At 50.2% G+C, this 18,616-nt stretch overlaps 9 protein-coding genes across 9 annotated transcripts; 3 read left to right on the top strand and 6 right to left on the bottom strand.

The window, feature by feature from the left end:
• Positions 1-918: 918 nt before the first annotated feature.
• PFICI_09925 (uncharacterized protein) lies at positions 919-1,880 on the bottom strand (the record flags this gene model as incomplete). Its single annotated transcript, XM_007838506.1, has 3 exons — positions 919-1,441; positions 1,587-1,666; positions 1,776-1,880. 3 exons carry the CDS (start codon positions 1,878-1,880, stop codon positions 919-921), a joined length of 708 nt encoding a protein of 235 aa, XP_007836697.1.
• Positions 1,881-2,783: 903 nt separating this feature from the next.
• PFICI_09924 (uncharacterized protein) lies at positions 2,784-3,924 on the bottom strand (the record flags this gene model as incomplete). The annotated part of the gene is made up of 4 exons (XM_007838505.1): positions 2,784-2,939; positions 2,998-3,323; positions 3,377-3,578; positions 3,637-3,924. The coding sequence occupies 4 exons, from the start codon at positions 3,922-3,924 to the stop codon at positions 2,784-2,786; spliced, it is 972 nt and encodes a 323-aa protein (XP_007836696.1).
• Positions 3,925-4,667: 743 nt separating this feature from the next.
• On the top strand, positions 4,668-6,766 carry PFICI_09923 (uncharacterized protein; the record flags this gene model as incomplete). The annotated part of the gene is made up of 3 exons (XM_007838504.1): positions 4,668-4,901; positions 4,965-6,464; positions 6,521-6,766. 3 exons carry the CDS (start codon positions 4,668-4,670, stop codon positions 6,764-6,766), a joined length of 1,980 nt encoding a protein of 659 aa, XP_007836695.1.
• A 579-nt stretch (positions 6,767-7,345) lies between these two features.
• Positions 7,346-9,565, top strand: PFICI_09922 (uncharacterized protein; the record flags this gene model as incomplete). Its single annotated transcript, XM_007838503.1, has 1 exon — positions 7,346-9,565. One exon carries the CDS (start codon positions 7,346-7,348, stop codon positions 9,563-9,565), a length of 2,220 nt encoding a protein of 739 aa, XP_007836694.1.
• Positions 9,566-9,707: 142 nt separating this feature from the next.
• PFICI_09921 (uncharacterized protein) lies at positions 9,708-11,036 on the bottom strand (the record flags this gene model as incomplete). The annotated part of the gene is made up of 4 exons (XM_007838502.1): positions 9,708-9,824; positions 9,889-10,142; positions 10,237-10,713; positions 10,781-11,036. The coding sequence occupies 4 exons, from the start codon at positions 11,034-11,036 to the stop codon at positions 9,708-9,710; spliced, it is 1,104 nt and encodes a 367-aa protein (XP_007836693.1).
• Positions 11,037-13,909: 2,873 nt separating this feature from the next.
• Positions 13,910-14,983, top strand: PFICI_09920 (uncharacterized protein; the record flags this gene model as incomplete). Its single annotated transcript, XM_007838501.1, has 1 exon — positions 13,910-14,983. One exon carries the CDS (start codon positions 13,910-13,912, stop codon positions 14,981-14,983), a length of 1,074 nt encoding a protein of 357 aa, XP_007836692.1.
• A 233-nt stretch (positions 14,984-15,216) lies between these two features.
• PFICI_09919 (uncharacterized protein) lies at positions 15,217-16,044 on the bottom strand (the record flags this gene model as incomplete). Its single annotated transcript, XM_007838500.1, has 1 exon — positions 15,217-16,044. The coding sequence occupies one exon, from the start codon at positions 16,042-16,044 to the stop codon at positions 15,217-15,219; it is 828 nt and encodes a 275-aa protein (XP_007836691.1).
• Positions 16,045-16,473: 429 nt separating this feature from the next.
• Positions 16,474-16,806, bottom strand: PFICI_09918 (uncharacterized protein; the record flags this gene model as incomplete). Its single annotated transcript, XM_007838499.1, has 1 exon — positions 16,474-16,806. One exon carries the CDS (start codon positions 16,804-16,806, stop codon positions 16,474-16,476), a length of 333 nt encoding a protein of 110 aa, XP_007836690.1.
• A 596-nt stretch (positions 16,807-17,402) lies between these two features.
• On the bottom strand, positions 17,403-18,242 carry PFICI_09917 (uncharacterized protein; the record flags this gene model as incomplete). Its single annotated transcript, XM_007838498.1, has 1 exon — positions 17,403-18,242. The coding sequence occupies one exon, from the start codon at positions 18,240-18,242 to the stop codon at positions 17,403-17,405; it is 840 nt and encodes a 279-aa protein (XP_007836689.1).
• Between the last annotated feature and the right edge of the window lie 374 nt (positions 18,243-18,616).

The following is an 18,616-nucleotide window of genomic DNA, read 5'->3' as shown; positions in this document are numbered from 1 at the left end:
ATTATAAGATTTGACCTGGGTCGCACATGGGCACTAAAAAGGGGCTGCCCGGCTGGCTTTACCGCGAGTCAGTGCGCTAAAGAGGAAAAAAAAAAAAAAAAAAAAAAAAGAAAGAAATAAGGAAGGAGACAAAGAAGAAAAAATTTAGTTGACAAAAGGTCCATGATTATTTTCTGTCCTTTTTCACTTGCATTTCATACTCCATCTCACCAACATGGTTGTCTTTGTATTGCAATCCATTTACTGGCACCCCTTGGAAAGGTTGATTATTGGATAGTCATTCCGACATGCAAGGTACCAGACAATGCAGAAGCGAAAACGCCATTCAACCTCTTGTTAAACATTACTGAAAGCGTCAATTCGTCTGATGGATTGCCGCCAAAATCCAACGTTGCGGAAGTTTCGGGGATTTACAGGTGTGGGGACAGCTCTCTCAACGTCGCTTAGCCTGTAATAAGCACAAACGATGCCAACGCTAATCTCAGGATTCGGCAAAACAACAGCGTCCGCGTGGTGTAGCGGTTAGCACTATGTTCTTATATCCTTCGTAATATGAGAGATATGCATGGGTCGCCAGTTCGATCCTGGCCGTGGACACTTTTTTGCATTTTATTCATCAGTATCTCATCAATTACCTTCATTCTCTTCTTTCAATTTTTTTCGTCCGACTCTATGACAACTCGTTGTTTATTTCGTGAATGTTTGATTGTCATTTAACATGTCTGCCTACTGCAACCGTCTAGAATCGTCCAAATCTATATTCCGTAATGCCCACCCTTTTCTCCCTTACTCTTGTAGTAAGATACAGATGACTGCCCCAGTTCCTCCCAAAAGACAAAGGCTCGCATTGAAGCCATATTGGTCATGATGCCCATTGCATAATCAAGACTGTCATCTCCCTTCAATCTGCCCCAGTGATCACTGGCTGGCGACCAAGCTCAAGTAGATATTCCAGCCAACACCAGCCAAGCTACCCAGCAGATTGCGACCAGTAATGCTCTTTACAAATGCAAAATTGATAAAACTGACAAGGGGCCACAACTTTAGACCAGCAAAGATCATGGGCCAGAACTCGGCAGCAATCTTGGCCTGAATGCTATCCCAGTTGACAGGACTAGTCTTGACACCGCCCGTGGCGAGAGCGAGCAGGTAGTTGACACTCTGATCGGGGGTGCTGAGGGGGGCGCCGAGCGGACGCGGCATGGCCTGCTGCACACCGTGGATAAAGAGGCTAAAGACGACCGTGTTGAAGGCGGCACCGACAGTCTGGTCCAGCAGCATCTTCATGGCCGTGTTGCGCAGGTTGAGCTTGGGCTCCACCAGCTTGCCCTCCTGCTCTTCCTTTTCCAGTTCCTTGTCGTCGCCCTTGGAAGCCGACGCCACGGCCTCGGCAGTTGGCGCTGCGTGGTACGCTGGCCAGGTCGACTCTAGGAATTCTTGCCTAGGGGGAAGGGTTAGTCATGTCCAGATAGTGCTTCATAAAAGTACCAGACTGAATCTGCTAGACACTGCAGATTAAGCTTTCAATGCCTGCGTCATCGAGGCAAAGAGATACAGTGAGAAACATGACGATTTCTCAAGCATACCATAGCACGTTTGGATGTGTGTTTAGATAGTTGAAGACAAAGAACTGAAAGATTGGAACCCAATCAATAACCAGCGGTGTCTAAAGAAACAAGTGCGTCAGCGAATCGAGCCCACAGCATATGAGCACCCATCCATGCCTCTCTCTCTCTGTGCACGTTGACCTTGCCATACACTACTTGCTCACATACCTCGTGGCGAAAAGAAGTAATGACCTGGGCCAACAGATTGGAGGTTGCGGCCAAGACGGCAGACTGTATGGACGCAACCTCGATGGGCGGAAGCTCGAAGACCATGATGACAAATAGTCCTAGACTGTAGCTTCTTATTATCGACGACTCGTTTGAGATAGTGAAGCAAAAGCCCAGGTAATGAAAAAGGTCGTGATGCACTTATATTCCCAAAAGAACAGATCACGCAGTATTTTCTTTGGTGAGCGTTGCCTAGAGCTGGGTAGGTAATGTAGGTAGGTAGGTAGGTAGGTAGGTAGGTAGGTAGGTAGGAAGCGAGGTTTCGTTTTGCCCAAGCTTGTGAGTCTTGACACGCCCGCCAAACTTGCGCTTGGGTGCTACTTTACATACCTTGTTAGTTCGGACCCTTGTAACGTAATGTAGCCCAAGCTTGTGGTTGGCCCAAGGCGGCTCATCTAATTGATGACGTGCCAGTGTATTCTTTGGTTTGAAGTGGCCTTTTGTCCTTGATGAGCGACCTGATTGAATGCCCAAGATTATCGAATGTGACCCAAGGCAAACAAGGGCTGTCACAATGATATACAATCAAAGAACACATGTGCGACTTGTGCCATGATCGCGTCAACCGTGACAGCTTAGGAAGGTGTCTTGGCGGTATTACCAATCAATTCAGAATAGGCCACGCATGCGGATAGCACAAAATCATGCAGTATAGAGAATTTCAGGTACTTGTAGAAATCCAGTAATTAGAATCCTGAAGTATAATTGACTCATTGCAATGCATTTTGATCTTTTTTCCGGCTTTTCTTTTTCCCAGTGTGTTGTTTCACTCTATTCGATCTTTGGTGCTGAACCTTGCATCCCAGTATCAAATACACAATAATACATGGCCATCTCCGTATTTTGCCCCGACATCAGGTCTATTCATGTGCACCTTTGTGCCCCCCAAACTCCATGCTCAAACCATGTATATCAACGGTCCTTGCCATCATTCGTATGAATAAAAACTCATGGTCTGGTGAGGATCCACATGAGAAAGAACTGCACCAGGTAGGAATATCCAAATAGGAATTGGGTGCGCTGGTTGCGCTTCGTTCGTGACTCGGTCTGCATGCGGGGATCACTGGAGTTCTCGGGAAGTAGGACATATCTCAACGATCGCATCTATACAAAGTCAGAACCATTACCAGTCGCCCGCTGCTGTTTCGATCGGAAAACTTACCAAGAAGAGGGAATTGGCCATAAAGGTATAAATGAAAACCGACCAACCAATCAGACCGCCCGTGCCATTGCCTCCATTGATGATTTGAGCAGTGGCTACCGTAACAATGACTCCAACAAACTTGTAGCCAGAGTACGCGACCAGGTCAAGCAGCTGGGATCGTTCCGAGATGCTAAGGAAATAGCAGCCGAGCCTCAAAAAGGCAATCTCGAGCACGACGACGAGGGCCGCCAGGGCCGCAGTCGCTCCGAGGAGTTGGGGGTCGAATTCGCCCCGAAGACCGGCCAAGAGCGTCGAGAGGAGGATATACGTCACAACAGCCATCACTAATACCATGTTAGAGTCGCTCGTCTCCCAGAACAACCTGCTTTAAACCTACCAGGAATGTACATGTCCGGGCTGTTGATGTCGTCTCTCGGTGGCAGGTACCAGCCCTCTTGGCCACTGGGCCCAATGGCCTGCTTGCGCGACCATGGCTTGTGACGCCAAGGGAAGAGAACCAGGAACAGCTTGTTCACAACGTAGGAGTTTGAAACATTGAAGTAGTGCTTGAGCGAGGACATGCTAAACCAACGGTTGACCTATTTGACTGGTTAGCTAGTGAAGCTCTTCTCGATATCCAGTGATATTTCCACCGACATTTTGCTCAAAGTATTCTTGGCCCTGCTTAAAGGCATTCTGACCCATAGATGCAGCTATTTGCGCAGTAGGATCGTTCATAAAGTTGCCGTACTGCCCAAACGCATTGGCTCCGGTCGCGCCTTGGGGGCCCGGCTGGCCCTGCTGATAGGGATTGCCATAAGCTCCCTGTGTTTGCGGTTGCGACGAGGTTGGCGGCGGAGGAGATCTCAGCTGGGGTACTGTTGAGACGTGCTGCGGTACTGGGTGATGGAGCGGCGGCGAGGGGCCGTAGTTTTGGCGCTGCATCGTGGCGGCGGTGCCTTTGCAAGAAGCAATCGAGGAATGAGGGTGTGGACTGTAGAGTGTGTGCTGGGTTGCTCTGTGGGCAGTTGGCTGCTGTGGCGTTGGGTTGAGGACTATCGACGTTCGCAAAGAAAAGCTCCGACAATGTGTGAATTGGAACTTGGTGATGTGTTTTGTTGGACCGCCAGGCCGCAGTAAGTGCAGTCCAGTGCAATCAGCGAGCTGTCCAATCCCCTGTCTGCTGGCGCTAGTGTTAAGACTCGTGCTGCTAGAGCTTCGGAGTTGCACTACGGGGGTCAAGGTACGTTGAGGTACAGACAAAATCCCCCCAAGCCTAAAATAACGAGATGGGCGGCTCCCCGGCTGGCTGGTCACTGGTCAGTGCTACTGGACGGCAGCTAGGATCGCACAGTCTGGGTAACGTAATGGTGTGCTGAAAAGTGAACCTTGACCCGCCCAGAGGTCCAGAATTGAGGGCTCCCCGAGTCGGAATGCGCAACAACGGACATCCCGGATTATAGCTATCGCCCCCCAGTACCTACCTGTACGTACCTGTCTCCGATAACGTCGTTGGGGCCTGGACTGGTGCTCCTTTCTGAACAGATCTACAAGAGAGAACTTCATTCTCCTGGAAAGAAAAAAAGAGTGGCTGCCTCCTTGTGCATTCCTTTCTACACAGCTTTGGGAGCTTGCTGCCTTGTATTCGATTCCTCTTACAGCCAACTGCCACTGGCTTCTCGGCTGCCATGTTGGACACATTCGAGATTTTGACCACTTCTGGGGTCGTGCTCTGGTCGCGGTCCTACGGCACCGTCAACCCCTCCATAATCAACAACTTCATCACCGACGTATTCATCGAGGAGAAGGGTGCAGTTGCTGGAGCAAAGGACGATTTACCGACCGCCAGCAATCCTCCGTACAAGGCAGATCAACACACGTTAAAATGGACCTTGTCCAAGGAAATCGGCGTCATATTCGTCGTATGTACTCTTGGTCGCAACCACCCTCTGAATCGCACCTCTTATTAACCCAACATTCTCTAGGCTGTATATCGATCGCTTCTACACTTGTCTTGGATTGACAAGCTCGTCGATAATCTCAAGACCATCTTCGTGGATCTCTACGGCGATCAGCTCAAGAAACCAAACACCACTCTTGTCCATTGCCACAAGTTTGACGAGTACTTTGACCAACAAATGCGACAGCTCGAGTCTGGCCCGGCATCAAAGAATGGATACATAGCTGCAGGTGCGCTCACCTCGGAGGATGAGAACACATCTGGCCATGTGGGCGATGAGCCACCGCTCCCTCCTGGCATCAAGCACCGGACCCGAGCTCAAGATGCGGCGCAACCGATCGCATCCACAATTGACTCATCTCCTGCCGTAACCCCCTCGAATTCGCGACCATCCACGCCCGGCACCAGCCATCTAGTTGTAGGAAAGGGTGGCCCGCTTGGAAAAATGTCGCGAAGAGCCAAGAAGATGCAAAACAATTCTGCTCCCGCATCATCCGGCGATGAGGGCCCCAACAGAAAAGCCAAAAAGGCACCGAAAAAGGGGCGCAAGTGGAATGCCGACGGGTTTGCCAGCGAGGAGGATGATGTGCAGCTGGACTATTCTGCCACTGCCAATGGGCCAGCGAGCGAGAGCGAGGCCGAAGGCCGTTCTTCCGCAATAGAAGGCATCGACTCGTCTACATGGGGCACAAAGACTTCCAAGGGGCAATTTGTTCTCAAGGATCTCGACGATGAAGTCAATGAGATTCTTGCATCGGCACAGTCAAAGTCGGAAACGCAGTCCAGCGGCGGTCTGGTTGGCGCAGGCTTCAGCTCCATCAGCGGCCTGTTCCGCAATGTGGTCGGCGGCAAGACGCTTACAAAAGAGGACCTGAAGAAGCCAATGGATGGTATGAAGGATCACCTCATCAAGAAGAACGTGGCGCCCGAGGCTGCAGTTCGTCTCCGTGACAGCGTTGAACATGAGCTCTTGGGTCTCAAGACTGGCAGTTTCGAGTCCATTGATACGCGCATCGCCAAGGCCATGGAGGCATCTCTGACCAAGATGCTCACCCCGACTTCATCGCTGGACTTGCTTCGTGAAGTTGACGCCGTTACTCGACCTTCAGCACTGTCTGGCACCAAGGCACGACCCTACGTCATATCCGTCGTTGGTGTAAACGGAGTTGGAAAGTCGACGAATCTGTCCAAGATTTGCTTCTTCTTGTTGGAGAACAAATATAAAGTCTTGGTCGTTGCAGGCGACACTTTCCGTTCGGGTGCTGTAGAGCAGCTCAAGGTCCACGTCAGGAACTTGAAGGAGCTCACGAAACGAGAGGGTGGCCAGGTGGAACTATTCGAAAAGGGCTACGGCGGTGATGCCGCTACCGTGGCCAGGGACGCCGTTCGCACTGCTGCCAACGAGGGCTTTGACGTTGTCTTGGTCGACACAGCCGGAAGACGGCACAATGACCAGAGACTCATGTCCAATCTGGAAAAGTTTGCCAAGTTTGCCAACCCTGACAAAATTCTCATGGTTGGAGAGGTAAGCAATCATGCAATGATTACGGCTTGTTCAATGTCTTTTAACACTTTATACAGGCACTTGTTGGAAACGATTCCGTTGCGCAAGCACAAAACTTTAATGCATCCTTTGGCCAAGGCAGGAGTCTTGATGGGTTCATCATTTCCAAATGCGACACTGTGGGGGACATGGTTGGCACTATAGTCAGTATCGTTCACGCAACGAATGTGCCCGTCCTGTTCGTCGGTGTCGGCCAGCATTACGAAGACATTAGAAGCTTTTCAGTCAAATGGGCTGTCAAGAAATTACTCAGTAATAGCTAATTCTAAAGAGGAATGACCTTTTGACCACTTCCTCTTTGGACAATATACCTCTGAGATATCGGTCCAAAGCATAGGATCCATAATTTGAATACGCAACCAGACCTGTCACCACTGCAACTCGTCCTCCGGAAACAATTCCGATTATGATTTCCACCTAGCCCCATTTCCCGCTAGGACGTGATGGGCTTGGCAAGTTCATAGGCATTTCTACCCTGCCGAGATGGAGAGCGGAATGAGACCAGGGTTGTTCAGCTCATGCAAGCTACCAAGTAAATATTGTAACATTCGCCGCCATTTGGGGATAAACGCTCCCTCTTTTACGGTGGGCTTGGGCATACATGCTCCCATAATGGCTCTCGTCTCCGTGCAAGGCTGACAGGCGTCCAAGTCTTCTCTAAATGGAAGCATGAGAAGCTGAACGGCCATATTGGGAGGCCTTTGGGTCATGAGATAGATATCTGGTACCAACATTAACACATTTGTTCAGGAGGATTGTCCATCAAGAACCATCCTTCTTCCCTTTGATAGAGTTATACCCTCATCTTTATGTAGTGTATCTGCTCAAAAGTCAATCAAGCAATGGCTAGCCAAAATTCAGTACCTACGGGTCCTTCATTCGCCATCAAACGCCGGCCAGTGTCTATAGCTCACCGCTCACCAGCGCAACCAGCTTCATCTTTGCCATTGTCTCAACTCCCGTCGCCTCAGCCCTCGACAAATTTGTTGGATTTTCAAGACATTAGTAGAGGTAGCCAACGACAGTCTACAAGCAGTGCCTCTGATTGTCCATCAACTGGCGTAGCCAACAGTGAGAATGCCTCTGGCCTTCCCACTCCGCCTCCATCAGCAACTTCTGGAATATCGCAATCGTTCCGGGCAAGTCCCGAATTCCAGAGTGCCCCGGTGTTCTTTGCGCCCCTAGAGACGAGTTCACTTCCAACGCCACCGCCATCTGCTAAGCCCGAGCAGTCGTACTTTTCACTCCCGCCGTCATCTACAGCCGAACGTACCCCAGATGTACCCCCTCGACCTACAAACCCAACAAGTTCCACACGCCAAACCGGTCCGGCGCCTGCAGGGCCGAGACCTGCTTTCACATCACATCCATCCAACTCCTCCAATGGTGCAAATCTCGATGCAGGCACACCTCATCCTGTATATCGATCCAAAACGCAGAGGTTCCGGGATGGCGTCAACAAATATTGTAACAAGGAGACGGCAAACAGGGCTTATTCTAATGGTATCGAGCTTTTGGGGAAGACTAGTGACAGACTGGGCAGAATCATTGACCCTCTGATGCCGGTTTTGTCTGTAACCAATCCGGATTTTGCATCAACGTACCAACAGATCAACCAGGCTGGGGCGCAAGGCAGCATTCTGCCACTTGTCGGAGCATTGGCCCAAGTGACGCTCAATGACAATACCGAGATGGACGCTGGGACGGCACAACCGTTTCTGGATATACTGAACCAGCAACAAGCAGCCTTGGGCACCTCAAGCGGCGAGTTTGATCCCAGTGGCTATATAGCAGCCCTGATGCAGAATGGCGCGTCGGGCGTGAATGCAGACGTGATCAACTCGTACATACAGCAACAATCCAATGCCGCCATGGCATCTTTTCAGGCCAATGTGACCAACATGCAAGGAGGATCCTCTGTGCAGAATCCCTTTCTGGATCTCATGGCGGCAGCCCAGTCAGGTGATTCCACGCAGCTAATAAATCAAATCATCCTGCAACAGCAACAGCAACAACAAGCCGCAATGGCAAATCTGGCAGCATGGGGTTCCATGCCTACCAATCCTGTTACAGGAGGTCCATCGGGGCCAGCCTCATTCGCACAGGAGGCGACACCCACGAACGGCCCAACCGCCGCGAGCCAGTCACCAAATAACACGGCCCCCGGTGAGCAAAACGACCAAACATCTTCTGTGCCTCCAGCACAGTCGTCCACGTCTCCTGGCAGCCAAGACCAGAGGCAAGAGTGGACCCGCCAGAGCATCCCCAAGTTTGGAATCGGCAATATATCACTGCCCGTGAACAACAATCTCCGTGTTTCTGCGCACAACGTCCTCGCCGGAGAGCTGGCGGACCTGTCGGGCTACTTTGAGATGAAGCTCTTGTACAGCAGCCGCCAGGTGGTTGACGAGATGGCTTCCATGCAGGAGCTGCGGTCAGATGACGACATGACCATCCTCGAGCCGTGTGCCATGACCGACTTTGGCATCCCGTGCGGCGGTGTCAGTGTCTCATGCGCCCTCGCCATGAACGAACCCGATGACGAGGGGCTGATCCCGGCCATGTACCGGGTTCTCGTACAGTCGCCATATGGCCATGGCATATCGCTGTCTTACTTTGTGGCAGCGGAGAATCTACACGCGCTCGAGACGGCTGCCAAGACTTTCATGGTGTCTTCCATCAGCTGGGTCGACCGCGCGACCCTATGTGATTCCATTGTAGAGAAATTGGTGGGCAAGTGGAGATGGGGAGAGGAGACGCCTTTGATTGACCTGGGAGACGGGTTTCAGCGGGAATGGAAGCAGTTGACATTTACGGCAGATGGTCGGTATCAGTATCAAAAAGGTGGCGGCACTACAAGCTCGACGCAGGATGCTGCAGAGGCAGGGCCGGAATCTGGTCCTTTGAACGGTCGTTTTGAAGCTTTCGAGTATAGGGACGGTCCGATTCATCTGGTCTTGACCGAGGACCATACCTCTGGGGTTGAAGTACAGGAAATTCTTTTGAGCAAAGGCAGTATGACTGTCAAAGGAAAGATTTATTGCAAGATTGCAGCTTTATAGTTACGACAATACATCTTGAATAGTGTAAATTCCGGATGAATTTTTCATTCTGATAATGAGAGCTTTTTGAACAAATCCGTAGCACTAGAAGGTAATTTCAATGACAAGACTCCCTTATTTCATACTGCTTTCATCATTTCCTTTAACCGTGAGTGGGTGGGGGTGTTCCAACAATAGAAAAGTTGAATGCTGGGTTATCTGATCCACCGCCCTCCTTCCAGATGGACGCGTATGGGGCATAGAGATCCCAGTTGGAGCTCTGCAGAGATGAAAATGATCTGTTAGAATATGATCGCATATCTCTTGTAATTGTATATACGTACCGTGTTGAGACCGAGCTCAGCCCAGGCAAAGAGACCAGAAGACAAGTCACTGCCTAGAACAATGTAGTTGATGAACGGATCGTATTCTTCCGTTGCGCCGTATCCAGCAAAAGCATCCTCCAGATTCGGAGTCTGGGCGATCTGATTTGTATTGTAGGGTTCGAGCTGCTCGACGGCGTCGATGAGCTTTTGGTCAAAGAAGAGCTGGGACAGGTGAGCCACGACGCCGCCAGTGTACGTCCCATTGTCGAGGACTGGTAGCCGAGTCAGTAAATACCATCCATGCCCGTGTCCCGGAATAGATGATCTCGACAAATGACGAGCTAATGAATACAAAAGACGACTTACTTTTCGACCCCACGTGAACAATTATGTGTTGATGCGACGCCCGTGCTTCATAGTGTCCAGGAAAGAGCGTGTCAAAGTTGACAACGCCCTCGTCGTCCGTGGGCTGCACGCCACGGAGATAGCTCGAGGCGAGACCACCCTGGCCCTCGGCGCTGACGCCACTGTACTGTCCGGTGCTGTTGCAGGACCAAATGTCGACCAGCACATCGGCCGGCTCGCACGTGTTGACGTCGATGAACTGGAACTCGAGGTGCATGGGCACGCCCGGCTCGTCCTCGACCACGTCCTGCCGAATGAGCTCCTGGTAGACAAAGTAGGGACCATTGGCATTGTCGGGCGCCAGGAGGCAGCTCGTGTTGGAGGCAAAGAGGTCCTCGGCTGGCGTATCCTGGCCAAAGTCGACAATACCCGTCTTGTTGTGGTCTACCGCGGCCCATTTCTGGAATGCCGCATCATCTCTGCGGTGGACAAAGGATTCTATTTTGTTTTGGCGTTTAGTTCTCCCTGTCCAGAAGTCCCCGGAACGGGCCATGACTTTACTTACCATCCTTGAGGCCTCTCTTTTGGCGAAGCTCGGTGAAAGTCGCCTGCCGACGAGCTATTGCACGCTCCTTTCTGGCCTTCACCTCTGGTCTTTGGTTACAGGCTTCCAAAGCTCGAGCATTGAGCGCCGCAACCATGTGAGCATTGCTCGCCTCTTGGACCCGTTTCTGATGACCTTCTCCGGGATGTGCACAACCGAGGGAGGCAAGAGACAGGAAGAGGCCAGAGGCGGCCAGAAATTTTGACTTGAAGACCATTCTGCTAGTTTATGGGATGGTATTGTGAATTCAGAGTGAAGAACAAGTGCAGGTTGGCCAACCCTTTGCTTCGTTGTGGAGGCAAGAGACCTTTTATAGACGGAAAGGTATTAAATAGACCGCCGAGTTGTATACAAGCCTGCATATGCTACGTAAAGTCGGACGTTATGAGCCAAAGAATGAAAAGCGACATGATGAACAGAGTTGGGTCGAGCCGTCCGTCCACCATCGAGACTCGTCCATCATGCATCTTGACATGATATGCGATGCTACGCTGGCCGTCAAATACCAGGGTCTTACTAGATGGAAACACCAACCCCCGTGAAAACCCCATCTCGCCCTCGAGGATCGACGTTACATTCCGAAGAGGGTCAAGATGAGGACAAAGATTTTGGTAAGCAATCACTTCCGGGAAGCGCATTAGCTGCAGTCTTGGCCATGCAGCAATGTTTCTTTTCACAGTCGAGCCAAGCGCTCGCTGGAGGGGTCTTTTTTTTTTTCATTCTCACGTCACCCCGTCTGCCTCTTTCCAAGGAGGAGGTTAGAAAGGGCGAGGTAGTTTGGTAATTGGAGGAAGTCGATATGGTTATTTATAACCTTGTAAGCACAGTATACTATGTACACTTACAGTTGTGGGTTTGTATTTTCTCCCCCTTTTGCCTCGCGTGGGTTGTCTGTATTTTCCATGATATCCACAAGCAGAAATCTCCAAAAGATGGTTTGATCCTGTGAAAATACTTTAATCCATGGTCTGAAGGATTTTCAAGACCATAAAAGTGGGCAAGTAGTGCTTCAAGTAAAGTACTTTCATGTGCGTATCCCTTCACGATGCCGCCCACGTTCCGAAAGCAACGGGGATTATTGCAGTCTATACTCTGCTCTCCACTTTATTTTGAACAAAAAACCATCAAGTTCCGGAGTGCTTGGGAAACAAATCCGCGGCAAACGGCCGACAGATTCGAATTCCCTGCTTCGTGAGTGGTCATGGACAGACATGGGCACCTGCCAAGATCTCCACAAAGACAAACCCGGCCCCTGCCATGGAGGAATACATACTGACACCCCAGTTGATGTGGCATGTTAGGTACCATGTGTGGCGCCATGAAGCCACTTCAAGGCTCCGAAAGCAACCAAGACTTTGAGCATGGTAACGTTCAAGACACTCTTGTCGAGATGGAACAAGGCTGTGGTAAGAAAATGAGTTCATTAGTCGGCCAAGTATTCATACGTAGCTATAGAGTGAAAGATGATATACATATGTGGGTTTAGAGTCAAGCATAAAACCCGAGATGTAGTGGATGAGCGCATATCTCAACAATTGGATATTATCCCTTGCCTGATAAACCTCCCTGCTGGCTGACTTACAAAGCTGGGTTGTAATCTTTACGTCGGCGTGTTGTAAGGCAGAAGAGATACTGCTACAGAATTTATTTGGACATGCCAAATATTGGACAATGCTTGGTGCTTGTGACAAAGGTCGTTTGACAATGAATTGGGGACGAGCGTGGGCTTGCCTGTCTGTTACATGATGCAGAACACGATATCGGACATGGCAGAGGTCTATTTGTAGATAGCATACGCACCGAGACGGCGAAAGTATGACCGGCTCGTCTGTCTATGCAAGTCGTGATTTGAAATGGGTCTTGCGACGTATCCTTACTTTGCGATTAGAGAATACATGGATGAAAACTCAACTGTAGTGGTGCCGACTGCAGCCAGCCTGAATGTTCAAGCAAAGATATCCAACCAAATGTGGGTAACTGGTCAAAGTGACGTATGTATATGAGCGTAGCAAGTACCAATGCCTTGGTTGAGAGGTGCCGGCTGATGATGATGCTACAAAGCACGGCGTGTATACAGACATGGTCTAGGGTGGCTGGCTGTGATGGCTGATGCTCATTCTAAGGGTCCTGCATGCTCTACCTGGCAAAACCGACATCTGTATACTCTATGCCATTTACTGGTGTCGCAAAATTGTGCAAGGGCGGCACTGATTTCTATAGATTACGTAGATCACTTTAGTGCTTACCACTTGTACGACCCTTTGTTGCTGTATCAATTTGTAGACGTAGGATCGGCACATGGCTGGTTAGTATAACATTATAATCTCGACCGCTGTCAATAACAGGGTACTGGCTCTGTTATTTGTATTTTACTAGGTGTTTGCAAAAGTGGGTTGGCGAAAGAGAAAAAAAGTATATTCATTTTCATGGCCGCTTCCAAGTGGAAACACGAGTTTCGGGAATTTCCATGGCGTTGAGCATCTTTACAGAGACCTGGCTGACCGTTCTCATATGTGCATGAACCAACAGTGGTTAGGATCCGGTCCAGCACATGGAAATAACCCTGTCAGTGGGGGGAAGCATGTCGATTTGTCGTTTTCATCACCTCTTGTGCAATACAAACGATGTTTCCTTCTCGCTGGGCTGTGTCTAGGCTTGGCAATATGGATATGTCAGCATAGAGACACGAATATGGTATTTCAAATCATGCCTCGGCAAAAAACTGCAAACTATACGGACTTGTCGAGTCCAGTGGCCATTTCCGATCCTTTTTTGGTAGTCAAGTAGCAACTAGAAATTTCCGCAAAGAGGGGCGACTCCACCATGGAGCCCGGAAAAGTCGTGATGAGGTCAGGGGTGGCATTTTCCCTGCGGCTTGAAACTCTGAATCGAGCCGACCCCGATTTTGCATCCATTTCAAATGCTTGTTTGTACACCATAGATATCAAACATAAGTGCCCATTCGAGGATATCGAGAATAATATAAATATAGCCTTGAGATCTGCTGTGAACCCCAAACTCCCTCTTCTGCCACTTTGAGAACCAACAAATCTTACTATAACAACGCCAACAACCACCAAATACGCAAAAATGGCCGTACCAGAAACCTTCAAGGCAGCTGTAATGCCCGAGGCTGGAGCCTTGAACGTCGTCTCGGACCGATCCTTGGCACCCCTCGAGAAGGGAGAGGTTGCCATCAAGATCACCGCAACCGCCATCAACCCGGTTGACTGGAAGATTCGTGACTACAAGGTCTTCCTCCAGCAATTCCCGGCCGTGGCCGGCTCCGATGCCGCCGGAGAGATCGCCGCTGTAGGCCCCGAGGTCACTGGCTTCGCCGAGGGCGACAGGGTCTTTTTCCAGGGCATCATTGGAAGATATGACTCTAGCACTTTCCAGCAGTACTGCAAAATGCCCGCCGCTCTCGTGGCCAAGACGCCCAAGAACATTAGCGATGAGCAGGCTGGCGGCATCAGTCTCGCCACCGTTGCCGTGGTCGTTGCGCTCTATGACAAGGCCAGCGGCCGCGGTCTGACCGCACCCTGGGAGCAGGGAGGTAGCGAGGCGGGCAAGGGCAAGGCCATTGTCGTCCTCGGCGGCAGCTCGTCCGTTGGCCAGTACGCCATCCAGATGGCCAAGCTCTCGGGCTTCTCCAAGATCATCACCAACTCGAGCGCCGGCCACATTGAGCACCTCAAGAGCCTGGGTGCCGACATTGTCCTTGACCGCTCCAAGCAGTCGACGCCCGAGGACTTTGCCGCCGCCGTTGGCGACCTGCCTCTGGACTGTGTCTTTGACGCCATCTCCGGCAAGGACACCCTGCTCCTCGGCGTCAAGGTCATCCAGGCCACCAAGACGGAAAACACCCACGTCTATGCCGTGCAGACGAATGCCGACGACGCCAACAAGCAGGGCGAGTCGCAGGAGCCAAAGACGTCGGTCAAGCCCGTGCTCGGCATGGGCGCCAAGCCCGAGCTCCGATACCTCAGCGAGCCGTTGATGAAGAGCCTCGGTGGCGAGGACGGCTGGATTGCCAAGGGCCTCTTCAAACCCAACCGTCCCCTGGTCATCCCCGGTGGTCTGCCAGCTCTGGAGACGGCGCTCAAGAAGAACAAGGAGGGAGTGAGCGGTGAAAAGGTGGTCATCAAGCCTTTTGATGCATAAAGATACCCCATAATTATAAATTCTTATTCATGCTATTTATATTGCCGTCTTTCATTATCTCGAATATTCATTGCTTTCACAAGTCGCCCATCTTGTGCGGGATGCTCTAGACTTGTTTGCCTCGTGTTATGACCCTCGACGTTTCCTCCTAAGCGCGTAGTGACAAAAGCAACCCGGCTCATCATCCTCTTCTTCATTGCCAATATTGTGCCAGTTTCTCCAGTGTAGCGATCCTAATAGTAACCGTGGTCTTGCCGATAGTCCATTGCTGGTGAGGGCAAACTCAAGTCCGAGTCCGTCACCTGTGACCAGCTTGAAAAGGAACTGAAACTAGGGGCAGGAGACTGCTCTTCCGGATAAAAGCGAGTCTCATAATCCGGGGGTACCTCGTCAAAGTAAGCCGAGAGTCCGCAGATATCAACCGAGCCGTCCATTCCTTGTTTTGCAGCCTCTTTGAGGGCGCCGGGGAAAAGTCCCGGACCATCTAGATCAGCGTAAACGACTCCAGGGCGGGTTGCTTTGATAAACAACCATACCTCGCCATTGCTGCATGTACAACGCAATTTGCTAATCATACGGCCTGATCCCGGGTCTTTCGAGAGGTAAATGCTCCCCCATGCTCTTTGAATACATTCTAGTGCTTGCACGCATCGGGCTGTGGGAGGATCTGCCATGTAGCCAGGAATGTACTCATACTGATGATATTCATTTTCAAGATGCTGAAATCCTGGCCTTCTGTGGGAATTGCCGACACGGAGAGGCCCTGAACTAAACATGGCCAAGACTCCGTCAAAGTGGGTAAAGGAATCCGCTCCTATCTTGACTGCGAGAAGCTCAAGTCTTTCAGCAAAGGGGCCGGTAAGTATATTGACGCAACTGCAGTTGAAGCATTTGCTTTGTAGAATCAAGGAAATACCCAAGTGAGTCGGGATTTTCATTTCCCATAGATTCCGTGTTCCGTTCTGTGGGAGGTTGATAACCGGCATGGCCTCGCGTATGCAGAAAAGTGCTTCGATGTACGTGGGATCAGGGGCAGGAGAAGTTGTGCGGAGTCTTGTCATTTTGTTTGACGATGAAATTATATAATTGGCAGTGTATACAGGGTATAGTAGTTGACTCGATGAAGAGTTTCTGTCTGAATGTAGTCACTTTGGTCAAGGAGTTTTGAGAGGACTGTATTTATATCTAGATTGAGGGATGCGCGAAACAATTAATCACAGAGCCATCATCAAGTGATTGGTGAACTCAATAACAGATCCCTTCACTCAGAGTGTGAATCATGTTACCACTCTATGCCAGCATTTTCCCTTATTCACAAGGCGGCTCTGGTTCATCCTTCCAAGCGTAGCCGATTGATGGACGAAAATACTCATACAAGACGTGTATGACCGATTCATAATAACAACGTTTTGTGTCTAGATGACATCGTACGCTGATTCCAAGGTTTGATCAAGCTTACTCCTGTATATTCAACCAATGTCATCCAAAACTCATCGTTCTCGATGTCTTCTCTCGGCACGACAACTGCTTCCTCCCCCCGGGCCCTCCTCGACACCAAAGTACGCAGCCACTCCGTATGCCATTGTTCTGCCGTCAATGCCATCATATTTCGCCATATCCCGTAGCGCATCAATCATGCCCCGCCGCCGTAGATCCACGGTTAGCACCCCCTCGCGCGTGCTGATAAAGTGCATATAGATGCCATTGTCAAAGTGAACCATGCACTCGTACTTTCCAGTCTTTTTACTAATCTGGAAACGGAGCTCATCCCGGCTGTCCAGCAGCATGTCGAATGCCTCGAGGCACTGTCTTCGGGCCGTCATGGCTTTACTCGCGGAATGATGCTGCCAAGAATAGATTGACGAACAAACTTTTTGATATACTTTCTTGATCCGGAAGAGACATGATTCAGGGGTCGGCAGTATAAAGCATATATACCCATGTATCCATTATACTCTAAAGAGCTGTTTGATATTGGAGATCAAAGAATTCGAACAAAGGGCTTTTCTCTTATTTCTATGGCGTTGTCGTCAAAGAGTCCTTCAACTTGACGTTTAGCAAGTAGGCGTCTGCTGCTCCATACTGGAACATGTGAAGTTGCGCTGTCAACATGCCCGGGCATGCATATCAGACTCGCCAAAAAAACAAAGCCTTGGTCCTTCGGAATTCGACTACTACTTGGCACACGTTTCAAGACCCATCTCTCAACACCAATCTAGATTGGGGAAACTCCATCCTTGAAGCAAGAGTATGGTTACTAGGCATATACTCATATGAATGTTACTTGGGCCTGCATGGTCTCGCCGCACACACGTTTCTCACAAACCCCATTGCCTTGGCTTCACTATAATAGAAAATTGAATAAAACAACTCTGGTTACACCTTTGTTCATAGAAAATTATGTACCTCCAAATCATATTCACCCAGCTGGCCGCCATCTTGGCCTTTCCGTCGGTCTCGGTTTATCCAGACTTTGCCTCCCGCCGGTTGGTCCACTGTCCAAGCGAGTATGTAGAGCGCTCGATGTTCTTCGACTTGGTGGTGATAGACGCGATAGTGACTCTCGCGGTCGGTGTGATAAACGTGAAGGCGTAGGACTTGCTATGCTGGCACCACTGGTGGACCGGGAATCATTGTAGCCATGGATATCTTCAGAGCTGCATTTTCGTGTGTGCGGCAAAGGTGTCAATGATGTTTTCCCACCACACCCATTTGGTGTAGCTTTAGAAACGTCTTCCGCCGCCACAGAGAATTCGCATTCCTCGCGGTCCAACTCGGCTCCTGTCCTCCACCATTTCGGTGCATTGGTCGGCGGTCGTTGTGCGAAAAAGGTAGTGATTCGGATGGTCCAGATGAGGTCGCCATGTCGAAAGCTAGCCTTCCTGACATCATTGGCCAGATTGCACAATTTCTTAACAAATACATCGTCTTTACCAAAGTTGAAGCGCATAGGGCCAACGTCTCGCAAAGCTTTGGATCTTCGCGCACATAGAGCAATGCCATAGCCCTTTTGTAAAAGCAGTGGCGGAAAGTTTGGCGTTCCTTCAAATCTTCTGAGCTCAAACTTGGCGCCTTCGCTCAATAATTCTCTGACTGTGTCGCGAAACGCCCAGTCCATGAACCAGAGTTCCTCGTCTGTTATCCAGTCCGACGCCGGTGGTGCGCGGTGGCCGTCTTGGCGTGTAATCAATTTCAGTTGCGTCAACTCGCCATTCTGATATGGTGGATCGGATCTGATCTCTTCATGGTTCTCGGTCATGACTGCAATGGTTTTTGATTATTTATTCAGATGATGCAGGTATATTCCTGGAGGTCAAGGCTCCAGCCGGTTCCTTGGAGGCTGTACAATTTATGCAATCTTCCAGCAACCCAAGGTCGAAAGGATGCTTGTTCACGCTCGTCTTTGTCGATTGCCACTCAAGAAAAAAAGGCCAAAAAGGTGCGATTCACGTTTTCCGAGGTCATGAAAAAAAAAGGATCATGTCGCTCAATAAGGGGCTTTGGCGGATAAAGGCGATTTGGTGTTTCGTGCCAAGACCAGGGGACAAAGACAAAAAGGAATTATTGCAGATCCGACACTGCTACAGCAACAAACCCAAAATGTCACCCGTCCAAAAAGTCGCGTCCAACACA

This window comes from Pestalotiopsis fici, assembly GCF_000516985.1.
Source record: "Pestalotiopsis fici W106-1 unplaced genomic scaffold PFICI_Scf_7, whole genome shotgun sequence".
Lineage (NCBI taxonomy): Eukaryota > Fungi > Ascomycota > Sordariomycetes > Amphisphaeriales > Sporocadaceae > Pestalotiopsis > Pestalotiopsis fici.
Note: the sequence above shows the minus strand (reverse complement) of the source record. Positions and strands in the feature narration are given on the sequence as shown.